This window comes from Leptonotus elevatus, chromosome 1 (genome assembly GCF_054856555.1).
Source record: "Leptonotus elevatus isolate MCC_2025b chromosome 1, RoL_Lele_1.0, whole genome shotgun sequence".
NCBI classification, from domain to species: domain Eukaryota; kingdom Metazoa; phylum Chordata; class Actinopteri; order Syngnathiformes; family Syngnathidae; genus Leptonotus; species Leptonotus elevatus.
In genome coordinates this window covers 29,918,913-29,940,524 of record NC_141239.1, presented here as the reverse complement: position 1 = coordinate 29,940,524, position 21,612 = coordinate 29,918,913, and the positions used below count along the sequence as shown (strand labels likewise).

Genomic DNA, 21,612 nt, shown 5'->3' with positions numbered 1-21,612 from the left:
GTGCAAGCGACGGACATAATATCTGTTAACTGTGCGTTGAGAATTATTGAGCATGGAGGGCATAGCCAGTGGGGAGACTCTGACTGGTCCTTCTAAACATAACAAGTTGACAACACGTGCGGAAATAAAGTGTCAGCTGTGCTGCTATTAAAAGAGTGAGGCAGCAACAGCAGCAGGAGGTTAGCAGCAGGCAAGCAGATCACTGAAGCGTCGCGGAAGAGCTGAGGTGAGTGCATCGGGATTCCACGCACACACACACACACACACACACACACACAGACACACGACGAGTGTGAGTAATCAGTTTGTTCTCTTTGGTTGAAAGTCGCGTTGATGTGCTTCCGGTTTCAGCTTCCAAACAACTGCTCTGCTTCTTCTACTATGTGTCACTTTGTTGACTTTGTTTCAAGGACACTTGATGTTTACAAGGTCATCTCAACGAAGATGGACCAAAAAAAAGCACTTTTAATGAAAAGAAAACAAGAGTTATAATTTGTCTATGGCTTGTTTTTAACCATAAATCAGTTAATCAGGTTTATTTAAAACGTGGGCCAGTCAAAGAGTGAGTATACACAATTTGTATAGGGGCTTAGAATGACATTTGAATATTATTTTTTTTCGTGGAAAACAAAACCCCTGTTGGAATGTTTTTGTGTTTGTTTTCCAGCCGAGGTTGGAATATAAATTGTTCGGGGGGAAAAAACAATGGATGCCAATGTAACAGAGGTGGACAACGGTTGGGTAGGAAAGCTTTGGAGTCCTTCATTGTCCTTACCCAATCTGCACACTCAACCAAATCTGCTTTTCTAAGACAATTCATTTGTGACAGTCAACATTGTCCATTGCTTGTCTCCATGTATTTTGTTTTACCATGAATAGCTTGACATGCACTTTGGGTAACGTCAGCCATCCCATCTCCACGTTCATGAACGTGACATCCCTGTGGAAAGGATGTGGAGTCATGCTTTCACGTTTCATATCATGACGAACTTCTCGGCTCAGAAGCAGCTTGATCGCTAGCCGGTAGAAGCTAACATTTAGCGTATAGCCTCCATGTCAGTGATTCCCAACCACCTTTTATCTATGCCAGTGATGGATAGCGAGAGGAAGAACTTGCATGTTCAGCTGTTGCAATTCATACGACGGGATAACAGCAAAGCAAAATAGCCTGGTTATGAGACGAATTGAACTTATAAGTCAAGAGAACTTTTTTTTTCGTGGGGTGCCATATTAGGTTAATAAAGGTTGGGAAGCACTGCTCCATGTCATCCATTCATTCCAAGTCACTCATCATTTCACACAATCAAAACAGCACATTTGTTTAGACGTTCCTGAAGGTGATGGATACCGGATGGAGCACCACGATTTTGTTGGTTCCGTGTGCGGTGGTGCTGGCAGCCGGATTGTTGCACGTGTACTCTCTGGTGTCAGGCCTGCTGTCCAAAAGCTGTGTGCGCAACAAGGTGCTGCTGGTCAGCGACGCTTTGTCCGCGCTTGGGAAAGGTAATAACAACTCAGTCATGACTTGAATTGCTTGATTATTTTTCCACAGGTTATTATAGTTGATGTAAACCCCCCCCCCCCCCCCAAAAATGGTAACTAAATAAAATGAAAAAACTTTTTAAAAAACCCACTTACGTTCACGCTTTATTAATTTTCATCTTTGACAATTAACATCATACAGAGTTAATTTTAAGTCTTATTATTTCGGTATTGCATGAAAGAGTTGTTGCTGGCTCGCCACTTGGCCTACCCCTTTCTTAAACGCTACAATATGTTCTCCCATATATTCATGGACAGTGCAGGTAGCAGCCGAAAAGGACGATGTCATGAACGCGGGGCGGTAGCCACACAGGGAGAGGCGGGGTTTGAGTGAACTGGGCGTCTTACTTCGTTAGAAAGGTAGCTACCAAAATCACTCGTATTTCATAAGAAATTACATCGCAAGTGGGCCAAAGGTAAGTTGGAATCATATATATGCCTCGAGTTAACTGTGGAAGGGCTTAAAATACCGTGATATAGGTCCTTTAATTTAATCTTGCACACGACAAACCATATATTAAAAAATGAATACTAAATTAAGCATTTTTTCGTGAGAAAATAATAAAACTAATAAAAACTAGCAACCTTGCTTTAAAAACGAATTAAAAGTAGATGAATGTGAAAAACAGAAATAAAAATGAAAAGACAAAACTATTATAACCCTGCGCATGACCTGCACATATGTAACTTTTCATTTGTGTTTTTGGTTGCGTCTAATGCAGTGCGTCTCAATAATTTTTTGTTACACCCCCATGAAGAAGAAAATATTTTGCATCCCCCACCCCAAATTCTCCTCAACAACTATAAATAGCATAATTTGTCTATAAAATTGCTGTAAGGAGCTAATACTTTGCACACACTCTAACGCCACTGCCACCTATTGTAGTGGATGTGCAATTACACTTTATTCTAGTATGGCAAAACAAAAAAAAGGTCACACGCGACCGCCTTTATTTTAGGAGGGACTTTTCTAATGTGACATCTGTGCTCATGTCCACTTTTGTCGGTCCAAAGAATGCGCCAGCATCTTCCACAAGGGCGGCGCCAGGTTGATCCTGTGCGGCAAAAGCTGGGAGAAACTCCGGGAGCTCTCGGATGACTTACTCGACGCCTCCGACCCGAGCTTGGTGAGGAGTGGACGACAGTATGGAAAGACATTTCAGCATTTAATCCAGATCTTTGAAGAACGACTGACTTACTAGTCATGGTTTTTCCACTACTCGTGCAAATTTTGGCCTTAGTAGGTTTATGACATATCTCAAGGCAATTTGAGCCTTTATTCCATGTCATTGATATTCAGAATAATGTCCATGTACTAGGACACGGTTTGTCCTTCCTGTCCTTGTAAAGTAAAGAATATTGAATAAAAGCCCAAACCAGTTCACTGCCTTGCTAATTGCTGTTTGAGCATTTATTTGATATCCAGCTTAGGTCCATGCACGAGTGCGTTCTTCGTTGGCTGTCCCGTGTCTCCTTTTTTTCATCTTCTCTGGTGGTCACGTCACACAGTTGAACCCCTGTTCATCGGCAGACGTTCCCTCCTAAACTGGTGCTTCTTGATTTCGGGGACATGGAGTCCCTTCCCGAGGCAATATCGGAGATCATGGAGTGTTACGGCTGCCTGGACGTGCTCATCCTCAACAGCAGCATGAAGCTCAAAGCTCCCGCGCACACTTTGTCTCTGGAAATGGACAAGCTACTCATGGACAACAATTATTTCGGCCCAGTCACGCTGGCTAAAGGTAACTATATGAAAACACGTCACACAAACATTTAAAAAAAGAGTGTGCATTATTTTGACTGAGGTTTGTGCGTTCCAGGTGTGCTGCCCTCCATGATGTCCCGGCGCTCCGGTCACCTCCTGGTGGTCAACAGCATTCAGGGAAAACTGGCTGTGCCCTTTCGCACTTCCTGTGAGCTGACATCTGTTCTGGTTGAGCAATTATTCCGTGTTCTTGACAAGCAGCTAACACCATGTTGACGTTGGCAAATAAACAAATTTGGAGTTTGGCCTAACAGTTTCAAGCAATGCTAAGACTAACCACTAACCAGAAACATTCAACTCATTCACTGCCATTGACGGCTATAGACGTCAAAAATTCATTTGAACTATTTCTATTAGTTTAACTTTTTTCCCCCACACTTTTGTTATGTATGAAAACCTAGAATTTTTTTGGGGTACATTTAGAACAGATATAAAATTTGTGATCAATCGTGAGTTAACTAGTGAAGTCATGCAATAAATTATGACAATTTTTAATCGCCCGACGCCCCTAATTTTTAATTCTAATTCTCTTCGTCTTAAAAAAAAGAAGAAAGAAAAAGATTATTGAAAATTAGGGGCGTCAGGCAATTAAATGTTTTAATCATAATTATTCGCATGACTTCACAAGTTAACTCACGACTAATCAAAAATGTTATATCTATTTTGAATGTACAATAAAAAAAAATCTAGGTTTTCATACTCTTGTTAACAAAAATGGGAACAAATGTTAAACTAATAGAAATAGTTCAAATACATTTTTTACGTCTTTAGCCGTCAATGGCAGTGAATGAGTTGCACACTAAAAAACATCTCACACTTACCAGATAAACTCTCACATTCAACAACAAAAAACCTTGTACAATCCCTAAATAACTCTTTTAATCAGCAAAAAACAACTCATACTCAACCAATAAACCGCTCTCAAACGGCAAATAACTTCTTACACTCACTAAAAAAAAGCCTCACACTCACCGACTATCCTCTCACACACTCAAAGAAAAAAATTCTACCCTTTTGTAGAAAAATAATCTCTCACACTATCAAAAAAAGGAAAAACCTCAACCCCAAAAAAAACATTTTACAGTCGCCAATAAACTTCTCACAAACCCCCCAAAAACGCTTGCAACCACCCAAAAAAAAAACCCATGCACTCTTACAACAAACCTCTCACATTCACCCAAAAAACACTTACACCCCCCCCCCCCCAAAAAAAACAACAACTCACAAACTAAAAACTTTCAACACCCAAGAAAAATGTCTCACACTTACCAAAAATGTCTCAAATAACATGAATAACTCGCGCTCCTAAAAAAAAAGAAGCTCTCCAACTAAAAAAATTCCCCAAAAATTGCACACACCTAAAAATTGTCACAGGAAACTAAACGCATACAAAAACAGTTTTTCTTATGAAAATACTAAATAATATTGTATTTTTTAATATTTTTTTGTCAATTAGAATCTAAAATGTTGCATGTTTCTCAAAAGTGTAAACATAAGGTGTGTGTATGTGTGAGAGAGAAGGTTTTTTGGTAAGTGTGAGAGTTTTTATGGGGGAGGGGATTATGAAGGAGGGTTTTGTGTGTGTGAAGGAACATTTTTATTTTTGGCCTAATCTGCACCTCATCCAATCACGCCTGGCAGACGCTGCCTCCAAGCACGCGGTCCAGGCCTTCTTTGACTGCCTTCGTTCTGAGGTGGAAGAGTCGGGCGTCTCCGTCAGCACCATCAACGTCACCTTCATCAGCTCACACGCGTCTGGGAAGCAGAAAGACACGGCGACCAAGTCATTCTGGTCATGTGAGTCTTGAAAAAGAACACAGTATTATAGCAGTTCATTGGTCAAAAACGTGACTATTCTACAATTTCAATAATTGCACAGATTTGTACACAAAGAAGCCACTAGGCGTTTCTCCACGCGAGGCAGCCAGTGAGGTGGCCAAAACTTTGAGCAACAAGAGGAAGGAGGTTCTGATGGCCCCCTCGCTTCCGAAGGTGGCGCTTTACGCACGCTCCTTCTTCCCCAACTTCTTTTTCGCTGTCATGGCAGCAGGCGTGAAGGATGCCACCAACACAAAAATGTAGCCCTGTTTTATTTTGTATAATGTTTCCAATTGTAGGCTGAGTTTTAAATGTTAAACCTTAAAACGGTTTTGTTATTATTACGTGTGTTCGTAGTGTGTTTAACTTAAATTGAAGTTACCCATTTACTTTTAGTAGGCAATGGTTCTCATTGCATGTTGTCCCTGTGCTCAAGTGTGTTTTTCCTCCCATATTCCAAAAACATGTTGGCTTTCTTGAAGACTCTAAATTGTCCATTAGTGTGAATGGTTGTTTGTCTAATAGTGCCCTGATATTGACTGGTGACCGGTCCATTGTTTGTCTGGATGGACTTACATTTAAATATACAGTAAATAAAGTATTTGTGGAAGAAAAGCACTAGTCTTTTTTTTGCTGTTTATTGTATGTGTGCTAGCTGGCTTTTGGCGTCCTCTAGTGGTGACTCGAGAACTACACGTCCGGTGGCCAGTATCTCCGACAATAATGTCGCTTAAAATATTATCCAGGCTCACAGAAGTAATACCTGTGAGGGTGACTTTAAATCAGACGGCCTGCTGGCTGAGTTCTAACGGCGGGCTGACGGTGGAACACGACCGGCAGAACCGGCGCTTCACCGTTTCCACGTGCAGCGGGACCGGTAAGTGCTGATGCCGTGTTCGAAGCTTCGTTGTGCGGTTGGGTCAAGTACGCGAGCCCGGCGTCGGGTTGCGAGGTCTCCCGTGAGATCACGAGCAAGCTTTCATTTGGAATACAGTCATTTAATGAGCCTTGCGATAATCAAATACGGACGAGTCTCATATGAATACGTTTTAGAAAACATAATTGTGTCGCATTATTTAATATTTCGGCTTGGGCTTTATTCATCAAAGTTCAAGATTTTCATACATATTTGCCCAAATAAGCTCATATCTGATGGCAGGAGATACGGAAATGTTTGGATGGAAACCAGCACTTTTCTTAAAGAGCTTTGGTTTGGTCTTTTTGTGGTTTCGGCTCAAAACACAGCTGTTTTGACAGACGTCCACAAGATTGTACGAAAACAGTCATTTCAAGTGACATTGAGTAAATATATATGATATGAATTATCTTTGGTTAATTTGGAGACATTTATAAGTTTGGCAAATTATTAATTATGCAGATTTTCACATTTATTTGTCTAAATAAGCACGTAAAATCTGCTCATGAACATGTTACTTGAGAAACTTTATTTGTTCAAACTAGTTATTGAACTTTTAATGCATTTATTCATGGTCTTTTGTTGTCTTGATGTGCACTTTGACCTCAGGAGTCAGCGAGAATGCGATACTCATCTACAGATTCACGGCGGCCGACGAGGTGGATCTCGTGTCCACCTTTGTCCCGGAGGCTTGTAGGGGTCAAGGAGTGGCTGCGCTGCTGTCAAAGGTCACGCAGCCTCACTCAGTAGTCACTAACAGAAGTTTCCATTTTAATTGACGGAGAAACACGAAGGAATCATGAAAGTATAAGAAAGAACTTCTATTTTTGTTGACAGGCCGCCATTGACTTTGTGCTGGAGGAGAAGCTGAAGGCTCGCGTGTCCTGTTGGTACATCAAAAAGTACATGGAGGAACACCCTTGTCACGATTATAAAGAGATTCTAATCAGATGACACTCCGGTCTAATTGTCATGAGACACAGAGGAAGAAAATTCAAGTTTTATTTGAATGGATGAATATGTGAGTAAATGTACAGAACATAATTGTTTATATGTAATTAGATTTATTGATTGTCTTTCTACAATGTATTTTTCATGTGTATACATTTTCACAAAATCCCAGAACAGTGTTGTGTAATGCATTATTTTAATAAATGTTGATGTTCATCGTTTCATAGTTATTTTATTGATATTATCTATCTACTTTTCAATGTATTTCCCTGTTGTTAAGCTCCTTCCGGTGCAGGTTTGTGCTTTCATCCAATCAGATTCCAGCTCATTGCTGTCAGGTCAAATGAAATCTGCCATTGTGTCAAGGCCACCTTGAGGTCAATTCATGTCCACGGGTTGCAGGACGGTGACCATTATGTTGTTAGTAACGATCACAACTTATTTACTAAATATAGTTTTTAGAAGACCACATTTTGTTTGAACTGAAAGATGCAGGAGTTTGTTATATTTGAGACTATAATCAGACTTACCAGTGAGTAACAAGCAGAACCTGCTGCTACTACTTTGCAAACTCAACGGAAGTACTTCATATACATTTCTGTTGTTTGAGATGTTTGTACTTCTATGTTATTAATATTGAAAACACATTTCAAATAAATGTACCCTTCATGGAACTATGAATGGCTGGCGACCAGTCAGCGGATGAACTGAAGCAACAGACTACTAAACTGTGGAAAATGCATGGCTGGTTTATTGTATGTGTTGCCATCTTGATCATTAGTGACAAAGTGTGCACAATCAACCTGTGACTTACATACATCAAATTCTAGATCAGGGATGAGCCAAGTATGGCCAAATTGCATTTATAATATCGAAAATGCACTATTTTTTGTTTTTGCAAAATGTTATCATTAAAATGTATTTGTTCATTTTTACTTACTATTCATGTCATGTAAGTAATGGATTTATTGTAAATCGGAAAGTTGAGAGAATAGTAGTGTTGTTCCGATACCGATACTGGTATCGGCAGAGGCCCAGATACTGCATTACAACAGTGGTATCGGTGAGTACTAACAAGTACGATTAATTCTGACGCTAATATAGGATTTTGGATGCAGCCTCTTGTGTCTTGCTCATGCACAACATTCACTGATGTGTGACATGTTCCCCGCAAGCCGAGCTAAAATATACTATCGGCCCTTGAATGCTTTGAACCGATACCAGGACGGCCGATACTACAAAGCTGGGTATTGGAATCGGTATCGGGGGCCAAAAAACGGTATCGGAACAACACGAAAAAATTGTAAATATTTTTTCTTCCTTTTTACAAATATAAATTAAATGTGAATTTATTATTATAAATATAATTAATATTAGCAAAATAATTTTAAATATGCATGCTATATTTTTTTTTAATTAGATAAGAGGCTTGATAATTTGTCATGGGCTTTAAAATAAAAATAAAATGTAAAATAAACTTTGAAATAAAACATTTTTCAGTGAATTATAATAGCCCACTTTAAATAAGCATGAATTAATTCATTGGTAAAAAAAATCTATTTTACATTTGTTGGCCTCAGACCAAAACATTGTACCTCCAAAATATCCAATCTCTTTTCAGGGGATCCCAAAAGGTATGTTTGTTAATTCCATAATTCCATTAACATTACATCATCAGAGGCAGCAAGCCATTTTCAACGCTTAAGATGGGTCAATAATATGTAACAAAGAACACCCACACATGTAGACTGAGCATAAGTTTTTAAAAAAAAATATTAATTAATTAATATTAAAACACCTGAGGCATCTGAATCTTTAAAAAACAAACAAATGTGGCGTCTGTCTCAAAAGTTTGCCCATCCCTGTTCTAGAAAGTGAACGCTCTGCATAATACAAGAACAAAAATAGAAATTATGAGCAGCAATCATATTTCTTGTATTATGCACATGATGTCACATTGTCCTTCATGTGTTATCTTTGACATTTTAGCTGCAGAATGAACTGGAAAATCATCTTCAGTGTAAGAGGCAGCATGTTGTCGTTCCCTTAAAACGTTATTCAGTCTCAACGTCCATCATCATCATCATCATCATCATCATCATCATCATCATCATCATCATCATCATCATCATCATCAACATCATCATCATCATCATCATCATCATCATCATCATCGCTGTCTAGCACATGTGGATGTAGCCGCATAGTCTTGTGCAGCAAGCGAGGTGAAAGAAGCAGCATGCTGGAGCTGAGCATGAAGACACCGCTGGCCTTTCCTCCTCCCGCCTCTTACGCGATCACATGATCACATGGGCAAGATTTGATGAGATGCATGTTGCCTCAAAGCCGAGCGGGTTACATTATTCTCACAAGGATATACACACATACACACACACACTCAAATATTTCCCTGTATTGGATTTTTAAATCCAACAGTCAACTGGGGTCGAGGAAAGCCGCCCATCAAAAAGTGTTCCAGTGGGCCACCGGGTCAGCTACAGGTGGGAGGAAGTCATCACTGTGTCGAAGTCATAAATCAAGTCCAAACCTTCAACTTGTCCCAGAAATAGCAGTTTTTTTTTTAATGAATCCAAAACAGGCTCAGATTTGGTTGTTTATCTTGCATGTTGCCATTCTCCTTTTCACGATTTGAAGGGAAAGTAATCGCTGAATTCAAATGTAATCATCTTCAACGCTCCCTCCATGTTTCATGATTTGGCCTCTGCACTCAGTGTCATAGCATACAAGTGGCTTTTTATCCTTTCATGAAGGTGACAAAGCACTACTTTAGTCTAAATGTAACTACTGAACTCACTTCAGAAAAGCTTATTGGCACCAAGATACCACAAGACGGCAGTAAAGAGCTACTTTTGACTAAAGGAAACTTCTAAAAATGCTTCATCATAATTTCTTGACACCAAGATGTCACCAAATCGACACCAAAGCACTACTTTTATATTAGACAGGGTTTTGGCCCAGGCACAAAACAACACATAAGCTAATTATTCTCTATATTGCACCATTACATAACAAATATTTTAAGTTTCAGCGGAATTATTTGATATTCAGGACGATTCAAATTCACGAGCTGTGGCGTGAAAATATCTTTAATATAATTACAAAAACAACACATCACAACACGGATGGATGCAAAGTGCTTCGTTAGGATTCAATTTGTAAAATGCACTAATTTTAAAACAATTTCATGTTATTATAATGGTCTATTTGTCCATATTTATTGCAGAAGGTCCACCAGCTGATGTTGATCCAATACGCTGTAATCATGCAAAGCAATGACGTAAAAATTGGCGCTCGAGTAGTGTTCCTAAAGCAAGTCCTAAAGTTGTCGACTTAAGTCTGAGTCCTCCCACCTCTGTTTCTAGCAGTAGGCTTCACTTTGCGTCTCAACAACGTGGTCCACTTCCAGGGCGTATGTGGCCCCCGTGGGCGGCTTGTGGCCGTTTAGCGGCAGTTCTAGCGGCGCCTCTGCGTCGGCCGTCAAGTACCACATGTGATCGGGGAGGTCCAGCTCCAGCAGCTTCTGCTTGACAAGCAGACTCTTCTCGATGTTCCTTCGCTTGAACTTGAACTCGATGATGGTCTTAGTGTATCGGTTGAGCGCCGTCACCGCCGAACCCATGCAGGTGCCGAACGACCCCCACGCTAGGCTGAAAGGAGGGCAAAGGACAGGTTAGCGATATTGAGGCTAGCTCTGAATTCTTGGGTTGTAATTGCCTATTGATGATACAAGATGAGGGTGATGCACTTAAAATGGAGAGGATCTTGAGGGTTGTACGATTTCCGTGTTAAAATGGTTGGATTGATTTAGTTTCTGTGGTCTGTAACAATACAAAGAATAATCATCAAAGTATCAGCACAATCAATCTAGCATGTATACAATCATGAATGCTTAAGCTACTGTATTTAGTAGTTAAACTATTCAACATAAGCCACCTTCGCATGAGGCTATTAGCATTAGCTATCATTCTAACCCAAATAACTCTCAAATTAGGATACTAAAACAATTTAATATCATTTCAACACTTGCCTTAAAACTAAATGGCTTCGAGATCTTTTTATTTTGAAAAAGGTGACTATGGGTGGGGGTTCGCTGTACAGTAGACGTTAGCAATCATATATGCAGCTGATGCTACCATTAAGGTAAGCTACACAAGAACACAACGCCACACAAAAGAACTTGAGTTGTCTTACACATAAGACCAGCTGTAGTCCCACGACTTGGGCCTCCAATCTTCTGGACCCATGGCCACAGCCAGCTGGAAAATGGTGGTGAACATCATATGGGCCACCATCCCACAAAGGCCTGAAACAAGAGAGGAAGTGACTACAACAAAAGATTTTCTCAGGGATTTGAGTATCCCCGGTAATGTTGGACGTAGCAAGCTAATCGGCGAATTTGAATGAAAGCTACGTCCATACCAGAGACATTTGAAACGACACTGACTGGTAAGCAGTAAAATGTTTGTCTACATGGGCCCTGACGCTGACTGGAGGCCAGCCCACTGTATGTCTACGGGTACATTGACTGGCGACCAATATGTTGTTTGCCTACGTGTGTCCTGTCACTGACTGGTCACTGGTCTGTTGTTTGTCTATCTGTCCCCAGACAGTGACTGGCAATCAGTCACTAATCCGAACCCTGCTTCTCGCCCATAGAAAACTGGGATAGACACTCTTGTATAGAAATGGATGGGTGGTTGTAACTCAAATAAGGCAATTACATAATATTTAGTTTCAAAGTGAACACACCAGAGAATAAAATCATTTTCGTAATTTTGTCTGTTTTGGAGTGAGCACCGCTGAACCTCAGAGTGGTCTGGCGGTCTCGGCCTCCCAGTGGAACTCAGCTGGCCTTTCCTCTCATATGGAGGTCTGCCTCACAGCAGCTTTACTGGAGGATTAACAACAGTGCAGCAGGGAGGGGCGGGGGGCAGCGTGGGGGTGTCTCTCCTCTGGGCAGGTCTTGGTCACGGCCCAAAAAGAGCTGCCCGCCTCCAATCGGATTATCGCACAAACCGGCAAGCAAATCCTCAGCAAGTCAGCCGGTGTCTTCATCTAGTATCTAGTCCAAAAGTCATACTCAAGTAACGAATCCGAAAGTTATACTCGAGTAACGAGTCTGAGAGCCACAATCGAGTAACGAGTCAGAAAGTCAGTCAATAACTACCACGAAAGTCATAGCCTTGTATCTAGGCTGAAAGTCAGTCAATAACTAGTCCTGAAGTCATACGCCAGTGACTAGTCCTGAAGTCATAGTTTAGAAAATAGTCACAAAGCCACAGTCTCATAAAGTAGCTACAAAACATAGCCTTGTACCTAGTCGTGAAGTCATGGACTAGTGAAGAGTCTAGTGAAGAGTCTGAAAGTCATACTTGAGTAATAAGTTTCATAGTCTAGTAACCAGTCCTAAAGCTAGACTCTATCTAGTCTTTAAGTCATTGATTTGCAAGTACTGTACTTCTAAAGTCATTGTCCAATAACTAGTCCTAAAGTTATAGTCTTGTAACTAGTCCTGAAGTCATAGTCTAGTAAGCCTTAAAGTCATTGGCAAGTAATTAGTCTAAAGTCAAACTTGCGAAACAACTCAAAAAGTCATAGTGTAGTAACAAGTCTTATAGTCACAAGCTAGTAACTTGACCTAAAGTCATACTCTTGTCACTAGTCTTAAAGTCATAGTTTTTTGCCCATTAACTAATCTTGTAGTCTTGCAACTAGTCCACTCCTGAAGTCGTAGTCTATAGTAACAAGTATGAAAGTCATTGGCTCGTAAGTAGTCCTAAAGTTCTACTTTTGCAACTAGTCCTAAAGTCAAAAGTATGGTTAGCTTGTCCCAAACTCAAAGTCTCATTACTAGTCTGAAATATAAATAGTCTCGTAATGTCGCTACTTTTCATTACCTCCCCCAAGGAGCTTCCATTCCTCACCTGACAGTGCGGTGCACAAGGCAGCGAAGGCACTCAGCTTGAGTTTGTTCATGACACTGAAGCAAGCACACTGCTCCAAGGTCATCAGGGCGCCGCCCGCAAACAGCAGCGTTAAGTACAAGGTCTCGGCCACGATGCACAGCCACAGCACCCCTGTGCACACACAGCATGAAATCATCATGAGACAAAAAAATAAGAAGGAGCTCCCACAATTCAGAAAAATATCAGATAAGCAACCATGCTGATGATGGTTAAAGACACAAAGTCACTCCAAACAGTCCTTTTTAAGTGGTACTTGATTATGTACCTTTTGCCATCTAGTGGAACAGCATTGAATTGCTCTGCCTGTCACTATACATCATTAACATAGATAGATGAACAAAGATACATTATTTGTAGTAAATAAATGATAATTGTTGGACCAGTAAAGTTTTTTGGACAATTTTTCATCAATTGTTGTAAAAAAATAAAAAATAAAAAATAAAAATAAAAGTGTACCGACCTCTTTCGTGTTCCGGTGCGATCTCCCAGAAGTCCCGACATTCAAAGCCTGCAATTGAATTACAACAATTACAACTTTTTATGCACAACATTTTTAGTGAGACAACAAAATAAAGTGTAGTTGTCTATGGGTACGTGGGTTCGTGTTTTACAACAAAGATCCGTAATCCATATTTGTGGTCAAGTGAGAATTCAACGTGGTCTATATCACTAACCTACGATAATGCGGTCAAAAAGTCATAATTATAGATATTTGTATGAAAGTAAATATAAAATAATTAAAAGCAAAAAGTAGGTACAGCTAACTGAATGTGTCTTCTGGCACCACGTGGCAACGTATTGTTCCGTTGGCCGGCAAACAAGTTCATTACACACATTTGCAACCTTGAAGCGCATACATCAAAAAACGTGGTTCTCCAAGGGCCTCCTTTGCCTTAAATGTTATGTAAGCACTAGCTCAGGTTGAGGGTGACTTCATGGGGTGGGAACCTCTGGGTACCTCACCATACGATACGACATGCGATTTAAGGCTCACAATAACGATTATCTCACGATTTGACTATACTGCGATTAGCGATATATTGGTCAGGTAATAAATCCACGATAATCTACGATAAAACTACTCAAGACATAAATTGATGTTTTTTCAATGAGAAAATAGTTTATTTTTGTACCATAACTGAAACAAAATATTAAAACTGGTGTCTTTATTTATTTATTTTTATAAATACAAATGTCTTAACAGAGACAAATTTGTGTCTTTCTTAAACACTATTATCATGTCAGTCATTTACATAGTGAATTGTTTCATTTTATAAACGGTGACGATTTCTTTGTGTAACATTGCAAAAGTAAATAAATAAAATTACTTAAATATTAAATCCAATTAAATCAATATTAATATTCCTCAGAAATTGTGTGCTTCAAAAAGTCAAACCATAAAATATGTTTTAAAATGTTAAGTATGCAAAACTGAGTCAGTAGCTGTACAGATAATAAATGTCTTACACAAGTAAAAGTAAGCTCATGAGTCTTCTTCGCCTGAAGACTTCCATACATTTCCCCGCCACTCTTATGAGGCGCTCCCCCTAGCGGGCTGCTAAGTAATTGCTCAATAAGTAATGAACATTGGAGCCGTTATAGTGGCTGTATATTAACTACAAATATTGCGATACTTGCGTAGGCGTATCGATAATCTATCGGGAGACAAAGTATCACGATTTATCACGATATCGATATATCGTCACACTCCTACTCAAAACCCTTGAGAAGAAAAATAACCTGCTACTGTATTCGCTCCTAGTCTTAATTTCAGAGTCTAGTAATTAATAATAATGCATCAGATTTACATAGCGCTTTTCTTGACACTCAAAGACGCTTTACTGTGGAATGGGTACATTATTCATGCACTCAAACATTCACACTGGGGAAGGCTGACGAAAGCGTGGCTGTCAGTGTGCGCCTACGGCCCCTCCGACCACCTCCAAAGATTCGCACCTTCCATACACCAGTGTGAGTAGCACTGGAGGCAATGTGTGTGAAGTGCCTTGCCCAAGGACACAACGACACATGACTTGGGGAGAGCGGGGATGGAACAGCCGACCTTCTGGTTACTGAACGACCGTCCCTACACCCTGAGCCACGGTGAAGTCACAGTGTAGTAACAAGTCCTTAAATCATAGTCTAGTAACTCATCCTAAAGTCATAATCTTGTGACTAGTCCTAAAGTAACTCAAATACCTCATCCTAGTCATAGTCCAGTAACTAGACTTAAATTCATAGTGTAGTAACTCATGTTAAAGTCATAGTCTAGTGACTAGTCCTAAAGTTGTAGTCCAGTAACTAGTCCTAATGTTATTGTGTAATAATTAGTTAAAAAAATACATAGCCTAGTAAGAAGTCCCAAAGACAGTCTAATAACTAGTTCTATATCACAATATAATTGCTTGTCCTTAAGTTACACTCCAGTGACTCGTCCAAAAGTCAGTCCAGTAACTAGTTCTACACTCACAACCTAGCAGTAACTAGTCCTATAGTTATATTCAAGTATCACGTCCTGGCATCATACTAACAGTGTTTGAAAACCAGACTGGAGACCTCCACACCTACAACATAGTTGAAATACCAGACGGGATGACAAAAAAGTGCTAGATGAGACAAAAGCTCAGGATCACAACCAGTTCCTCGTCTACTCTCTCTCTCTAATGACTTCTGTCTTGTTTCAGGTGTGGCAATTCCCCTGGGTCCGCAGGTTCCCCTGAATCCCGCCTTCTTACCGTTCATGTCGGCGGCCTGTTCGCAGGAGAAAAAGATCCCGGTATGGAACTTTTTGAGCAAGAACTTTTCTTCTCCGGTCTCAAAGATGTACTGCACCAGGCGGCTGTCGTTGATGTTGGTGCTGTTGAAGCGGATGCAGAAGAACTGCTTGACCTTGACTGGCGGCCCGGTGCAGAAGGGCTTGGCCACCTTCCGGGTGCCCTCACACCAGTAGCTGGTGGTGATGGCAGACAGGGCGAAGACGAACGCCACGAAGTTGAGGGTCAACGCAAGAGAAGCCCGCCGTCCCCGCTCCAGCCTCATGGTCCAGGCCGGAAACCGACAAGGGGGACTAATCCCGTTTTTTGACGCACGGCCACTGTCTTTCGCCTCCCGGCAGATGCGTCAAATCTTCATAATCTCGTCAGCGTGGAGGCTCCGCGGCCGTCAAGAAATGCGAGCCGCCACTGTTTCCGAGCTTCCTTTAGGGATTCATCCCGTCGTCCTGCCCTTGCCGCCTCGACGTCGCTCCTCCCCTTGCCCGCCGTATCGTCCGTCACAAATGGCAAATTATTTGATAGTCTTCCTTTCAGCATATTCATAAAGGACAGATTACAGCCATCTGACATTATAATCCACAGCAAGGTTCTTACACGCTGCCTGCCAGCAGCCACAAGATCAACCAATCGCTTTAGACCTAAACATGGAAACCCCCCACATCAACCATCCATTTTTTTTACGCAGATTGATCATTTGTTCAACCCTACTAGCTGGCGACCAGTCCATTGTTTGTCTTTATGTACCCTGCTATTGACTGGTGACCAGTCCAGGGTGACTCTAAACTGGGAAATGTATGGCAAGATGTTTGAGTGTTTATTCAGGCTTCCCCAATCCTTAATTCTGCCATTCAACACGCCTGATTCTCAAGATCAGGATCATTATCAGGCTTCAGATCTTGCTGATGAGCTGATGATATGGACTCTGGCCCTTGACGATCAAATTCTACTAGTTAACATTGAGCACTCCACTATTAGTAGCTTCACTAGCATCATTTTGCCTCATTTTGACTTGATGTGGATCCATTGTCAAGGTGTCTTTGACCCAGGCTAACTTGGACTCTACTTATATTTCTATGACAACATTGCCAGCGAATGTTCGTGCTTTGACTGAAGGAAGGCGAAATGAGTTCAGGTGGTTAAACTTAATGTCCGTTTACGTCAGAGTATATTCGACAAGCAGCGTCCACCTGTCACTGGACTCTCATTTTCTGACAAAAGAATCGGAGCGTAATGTGATTACGTAAAAAGTACATGATGGCATTTGGACGTCTAAAGATTAAATTAATCTGGTTTGGTGAAAGTAGGCAGGATGAACAAGTAGGATTACACTGCACAAAAAACAATTTCAAAGATGGAGGTTGTTTTTTTGTTTTTTATCATCCATCCACTCCGACAACCGTCTTATTATCATTTCAACAAAGAAACAAAGATTTATCTGGACTGGCAGACAAAAGCATTTTTTTGCTGCATTCCTATGTTTATTAAGAGTTAATTAATTAAGTACTAATGATAAAACAGTTAATTAGTTGTTGTCAGTATAATCAACTCATTCCCTAATTAACTTGACACCAGCAGATGGTCTGCTAATCTAGTTTGAGACTTACTTCTCCACATAATCTCTTCTCTTTGTGTTCGCGTTAAGGAACAAACCACCGATTGTAGGGGGAAGTTCATGTGCCGTCAGAGAGGAGGCCAACACACATAGACTAAACTCTAAACAATTTTAATAGTCTATGTTTTGTGTGAAATCACAGGTGCTTCCTAAAAAAAAAAATTGGATTTACTACAGCTCTTGATCACCATCTACCAGAAACTCTGTCAGGCTTCCCCAATCCTGGTCCCCGGGGGCCGTATAATCAGATCATCAGCAAGCTCTGCAGAAGCCTGATAACAATCCTAATTTTTAGAATCAGGTGTGTTGGAGGACAGAAACATCTAAAACCTGCGGCCCTCGAGGAGCAGGACTGGGGAAGCCTGCTCTGTGTGAAAGAGGTTGTAGATGAAAGAAAAAGGACCAGGAGCACTTGAGGGCAGGGTCCTGGTGACCATTCATCAGTATCGAGGCGGCCACAACAGGGCACTAGCACTTCTATTTACTTTTGAGGAGAGCGAGAACCTCGAGGAGGTTCAAATGAGATGGGCAAGCTCAGGTTTAATGTCATATGTGGACCTGCTGGCTGGAGAGAACGACTAGAACTGAGTCAAACCCATGGTGCAGAAGCTTTCATTTGTGAAACAGACTGGACCATGAACTTCCAAATAATCCATCCATCTATTAATTTTGGTTCTTATCCTCATTTAGGTTAGATGTGACCAGAGCTGGTCATCAGCTAAGTGGAAGGAATACCAACAATCATTTCACATTATCATTCAGGAGCACTTAGAGTCTTCAGTTACGCGATTTACCCAGAAAAAACCCACTCGAGATCGCGGAGGCTGGAGCTCCAATTCAAATGACAAAGATCAGAACTGTGAGACAGAGGTGCTAGCATTTACCCCACTGTGCTGACCTCCAACACCCCTTAAATCCACAAAGGAAGTGTGAAGTCTAGAGTACAGTATTTTCTGGTTCTTTAGTTCTGCAGTGGTTTGTTGTTTCTCCAATGAGTCTCCAAAGCCTAGCAGGTGTTTAGCACCTGCTGTGTTTTAATCCTCCACTAACACCCCGGTATCTTTACGAAGGTGTCATAGCGCAGTGACGTGTCCACCTTCTAAATCTGACACGGAGCTGTCTGGATTTAGGCTACCATGACCATAATCTGCTCTGCTACCTTGAAAGCAGGCCAGTGTGAACACGAGCCAAGAATACGCAGCAATGGGGAACACCAAGAGCAGCACGCTGTCCAAGGAACTCCTGGACGAGCTGAAATCCAACACCAAGTACTCAGAGGCTGAGCTGTGCACTTGGTATCAGTCCTTCCTGCAAGAATGTCCCGGCGGGAAAATTAGCAAGGAGCAGTTTGAAGGCATTTATGCCAGTTTCTTCCCGGATGCCGACCCGACCGCCTACGCCCGCCATGTCTTCCGGAGCTTTGACACCAATGCCGACGGCACCCTGGATTTTAAGGAGTACATCGTGGCACTTCACCTGACCTCAGGTGGGAAGACCCGCCAGAAGCTGGAGTGGGCCTTTGCACTCTATGACGTGGATGGCAACGGCACCATCAGCAAGAACGAGATCCTGGAGATCGTCAGGGTACGAACAACTTCAATGCCACCTGACATCTTGTTAGCAGAATGACTAAAGAAAGTCCGAAGAATCTTCAAAGGTTCAACTACACCTACTTAGTCATTAATAGACTTGTGGACATAAATACTAAATGGTCATTAAGTGGCATCTGTGCCTTATGTACCTTGTGAGTGCAACTTGGTAAATCACACCCGCAACTTACAGTACATATTTTTGGTCACATCTGCGCATTTCGCATCTCGTGAGTGTATCTTCATAAGTCACACTTGTGTCTTACGAACCTCTTGAGGACAATTCAGTAAGTTCTATATTGTACCCCACGAGCGCCACAGAACAAAATCCTGATGTAGATCCTTCAATGGTTCTGCTATTACTACTTGTTGATCGAGGTCAGGCGTAGACAACCCTCTTCCTCAAGAGCCGCAGTCATGCGTGTTTTAGATGTCTCCCTCCTCCAACGCTGGTGGTTCAAATGATCAACTCATCAGCAAACTCTGGGGAAGCCTGATAACGATCACCACCTGTGTTGGAGGAGGGAGACATCTAAAACACGCAGGAATGCGGCCCTCGAGGATCAAGGTTGCCTACCCCTGATCTAAGTGTTCAAAAAAAGCAAGTGACATGTTACTTCCATGCAGTCCATCTTCAACATGATCCCAGCAGAGGTCCAGGAGAACCTTTCCGAAGACGAGAATACGCCAGAGAAGAGAGCGGAGAAGGTCTGGTGCTTCTTCGGGAAAAAGGAGAATGGTAATTCACCACCAACAAGACATATTGGTTTTTAGATTTATATACTGTTTCTTTTTTTTGTCAGAGAAAATCTCGGAGGGTGAGTTCATCCAGGGCGTGATGGACAATAAGGACATCTTGCGCCTCATCCAATATGACGAACCTCAGAAGATTAAAGACAAACTGAAGGAGAAGAAACAGTAGTGTCAGTGAGCAGACTCTTTTTTTTCCTTTTTCTTTTTTGCCATGGCGACCACACAGGAAGTGTCTTTCAACAACTCATTTTGGACAAACACTAATCAAGAATGTCATCAATATGTGGTTTGGCATTCAAGAAGCAACCTATCCTCAATTACTCATTTTAGCTCCGTCTGGTGGCATCTTGGGCTCAAGGAACTATGTTGAAGGGAGTTGAAGACTTTCATTCAGACAAAACAGCATTTGACTGATACAGTAAGTCAAGTAGATATAAAAAAAAAAAACACCTTGATGCTGATTAGGGAATGAGTGAATGATTCCGAACGCAGCAACTTTGTTTGGAATCGTTCACTCATTTCACACACTAATTTTATATGGACTTTTAGTCTTCATTATGTAGAAATCACTATATAAAATTGATGTAAGCTATAGGCTACTGATGACGAGCGAGTAAGAAATGAGTGAATGATTGTAAAAAAAGAAAAAAAGCGTAAATGAATTGAGCTCAAGGCATGCTGTTAGCTCATGCTAAGGAAGTTAGCGTCGCCTTGGGTTCTCGCTTCTGTGCTGCCCCGGCAGGTCTGGAGTGCAGCAATAATAAGAATAATTAGCAGCACGCTAACGCTAAGCTGTTTGAATGTGTTTACACACACTGTTGATTAAGTGCAGGAGGAACCTGGGATGTAGGGGGGTTGGTAGAGGCTCAGGTTAAGCGTGTTAACCACGAGCTGAAGGTCGATGCCAACTGACCCAATTAACAATCCAATCACGTTAACTGCGCCTTTAACCCAAGCACATTGAGTTGCATTTTGGGACAATCTTTGTCAGCAAACAACATTAATACAGGTCAAATAGTTTACAGCGAACCCTCGTTTTTCACTGACCATGACAAAGAAAGACCATATAAAGAATAATTTGGAAAATAGTTTTACCACACGTTGTATTTATGGCTTTGAAAAAAGTAAAATTGAAAAGCTTTGTTTTATTCTTTAAAACTACTGACAATATAAAACTTACACATCAAAATATTTTCTTTTTAGAGCATGTGCTTGCACAAAATGAAAAATAATAAAAATACCAAAAACTGTGCAGTGTTTTGTTTTGTGTATGGTTTTGTCCAGATCGTATGAGTAGTATGGAATTCAGTTCAACATAGTTCCTTGGCTGCAAAACGGCAAAAAACAACAACAACAACAACAACAACAACAAGTATACGACGTTCCTCATTTTGTAAAAAGAAGACATGTATTGATGATGCTCTTTCTTAAAATGAGAAGACTCAATCTGTCGATGTTTAGTTTTGAATGCTATTAAATGTTTCTGTTTACACTAAAGTCAAGCAGGTTTTTTTCTTTTGCATTTTGTGACATTACTGTATCAAATTTGAAACTGAACTGTCGACTTAAAACTAACGTACATAGCCAAACTGTGATTTTTGGCCTCCTGTTGCACCCTTAGCCCCGTGGGCAAGTATACCTATTGTTAGTGGCAAAAATTTCAGAGGCCAACGATTTGGTTTCTGAGTCACTGTTGTAGGTTTATTATAGCAGAAGAAATTATTTAAGAGTAATTCCAAATACAACCTAAAGGAGGGGATTCAATTCAGTGGTTCTCAAATTGTGCTACACGTGCCCCCTCTAGTCCAGGGGTCAGCAACTGTCAAAAGAGCCATTTTGGGCAAAAATAAATAACAAAAAAAATCTGTCTGGAGCCGCAAAACATTTTAATATTGTGATGAACGA

At 41.0% G+C, this 21,612-nt stretch overlaps 4 protein-coding genes across 6 annotated transcripts; 3 read left to right on the top strand and 1 right to left on the bottom strand.

The window, feature by feature from the left end:
• Positions 1-152: 152 nt before the first annotated feature.
• On the top strand, positions 153-5,703 carry LOC147181613 (dehydrogenase/reductase SDR family member 7C-B-like). 2 transcript variants are annotated; one of them, XM_086079989.1, is made up of 8 exons: positions 153-226; positions 668-741; positions 1,326-1,503; positions 2,557-2,669; positions 3,074-3,284; positions 3,363-3,455; positions 4,949-5,104; positions 5,187-5,703. In XM_086079989.1, exons 2-8 carry the CDS (start codon positions 706-708, stop codon positions 5,387-5,389), a joined length of 990 nt encoding a protein of 329 aa, XP_085936115.1. In that variant the 5' UTR covers positions 153-226; positions 668-705; the 3' UTR covers positions 5,390-5,703. The 2 variants fall into 2 exon arrangements, with proteins under 2 accessions (XP_085936115.1, XP_085936123.1); XM_086079997.1 differs by having other exon boundaries at positions 3,363-3,475; positions 5,187-5,365.
• A 112-nt stretch (positions 5,704-5,815) lies between these two features.
• On the top strand, positions 5,816-7,213 carry LOC147181612 (protein NATD1-like). The gene is made up of 3 exons (XM_086074973.1): positions 5,816-6,002; positions 6,651-6,769; positions 6,879-7,213. The coding sequence occupies exons 1-3, from the start codon at positions 5,849-5,851 to the stop codon at positions 6,993-6,995; spliced, it is 390 nt and encodes a 129-aa protein (XP_085931099.1). The 5' UTR covers positions 5,816-5,848; the 3' UTR covers positions 6,996-7,213.
• A 532-nt stretch (positions 7,214-7,745) lies between these two features.
• LOC147181611 (germ cell-specific gene 1-like protein) lies at positions 7,746-16,231 on the bottom strand. Its single transcript, XM_086074972.1, has 5 exons — positions 15,715-16,231; positions 13,440-13,487; positions 12,938-13,090; positions 11,205-11,316; positions 7,746-10,660 (listed from the first exon to the last, which is right to left on the bottom strand). The coding sequence occupies exons 1-5, from the start codon at positions 16,016-16,018 to the stop codon at positions 10,372-10,374; spliced, it is 906 nt and encodes a 301-aa protein (XP_085931098.1). The 5' UTR covers positions 16,019-16,231; the 3' UTR covers positions 7,746-10,371.
• A 2,251-nt stretch (positions 16,232-18,482) lies between these two features.
• rcvrna (recoverin a) lies at positions 18,483-21,209 on the top strand. Of its 2 annotated transcripts, none has more exons than XM_086090464.1 (3): positions 18,483-18,949; positions 19,582-19,662; positions 19,758-21,209. In XM_086090464.1, the coding sequence occupies exons 1-3, from the start codon at positions 18,569-18,571 to the stop codon at positions 19,791-19,793; spliced, it is 498 nt and encodes a 165-aa protein (XP_085946590.1). In that variant the 5' UTR covers positions 18,483-18,568; the 3' UTR covers positions 19,794-21,209. The 2 variants fall into 2 exon arrangements, with proteins under 2 accessions (XP_085946590.1, XP_085946582.1); XM_086090456.1 differs by having other exon boundaries at positions 18,488-18,949; positions 19,582-19,693.
• Positions 21,210-21,612: the final 403 nt, after the last annotated feature.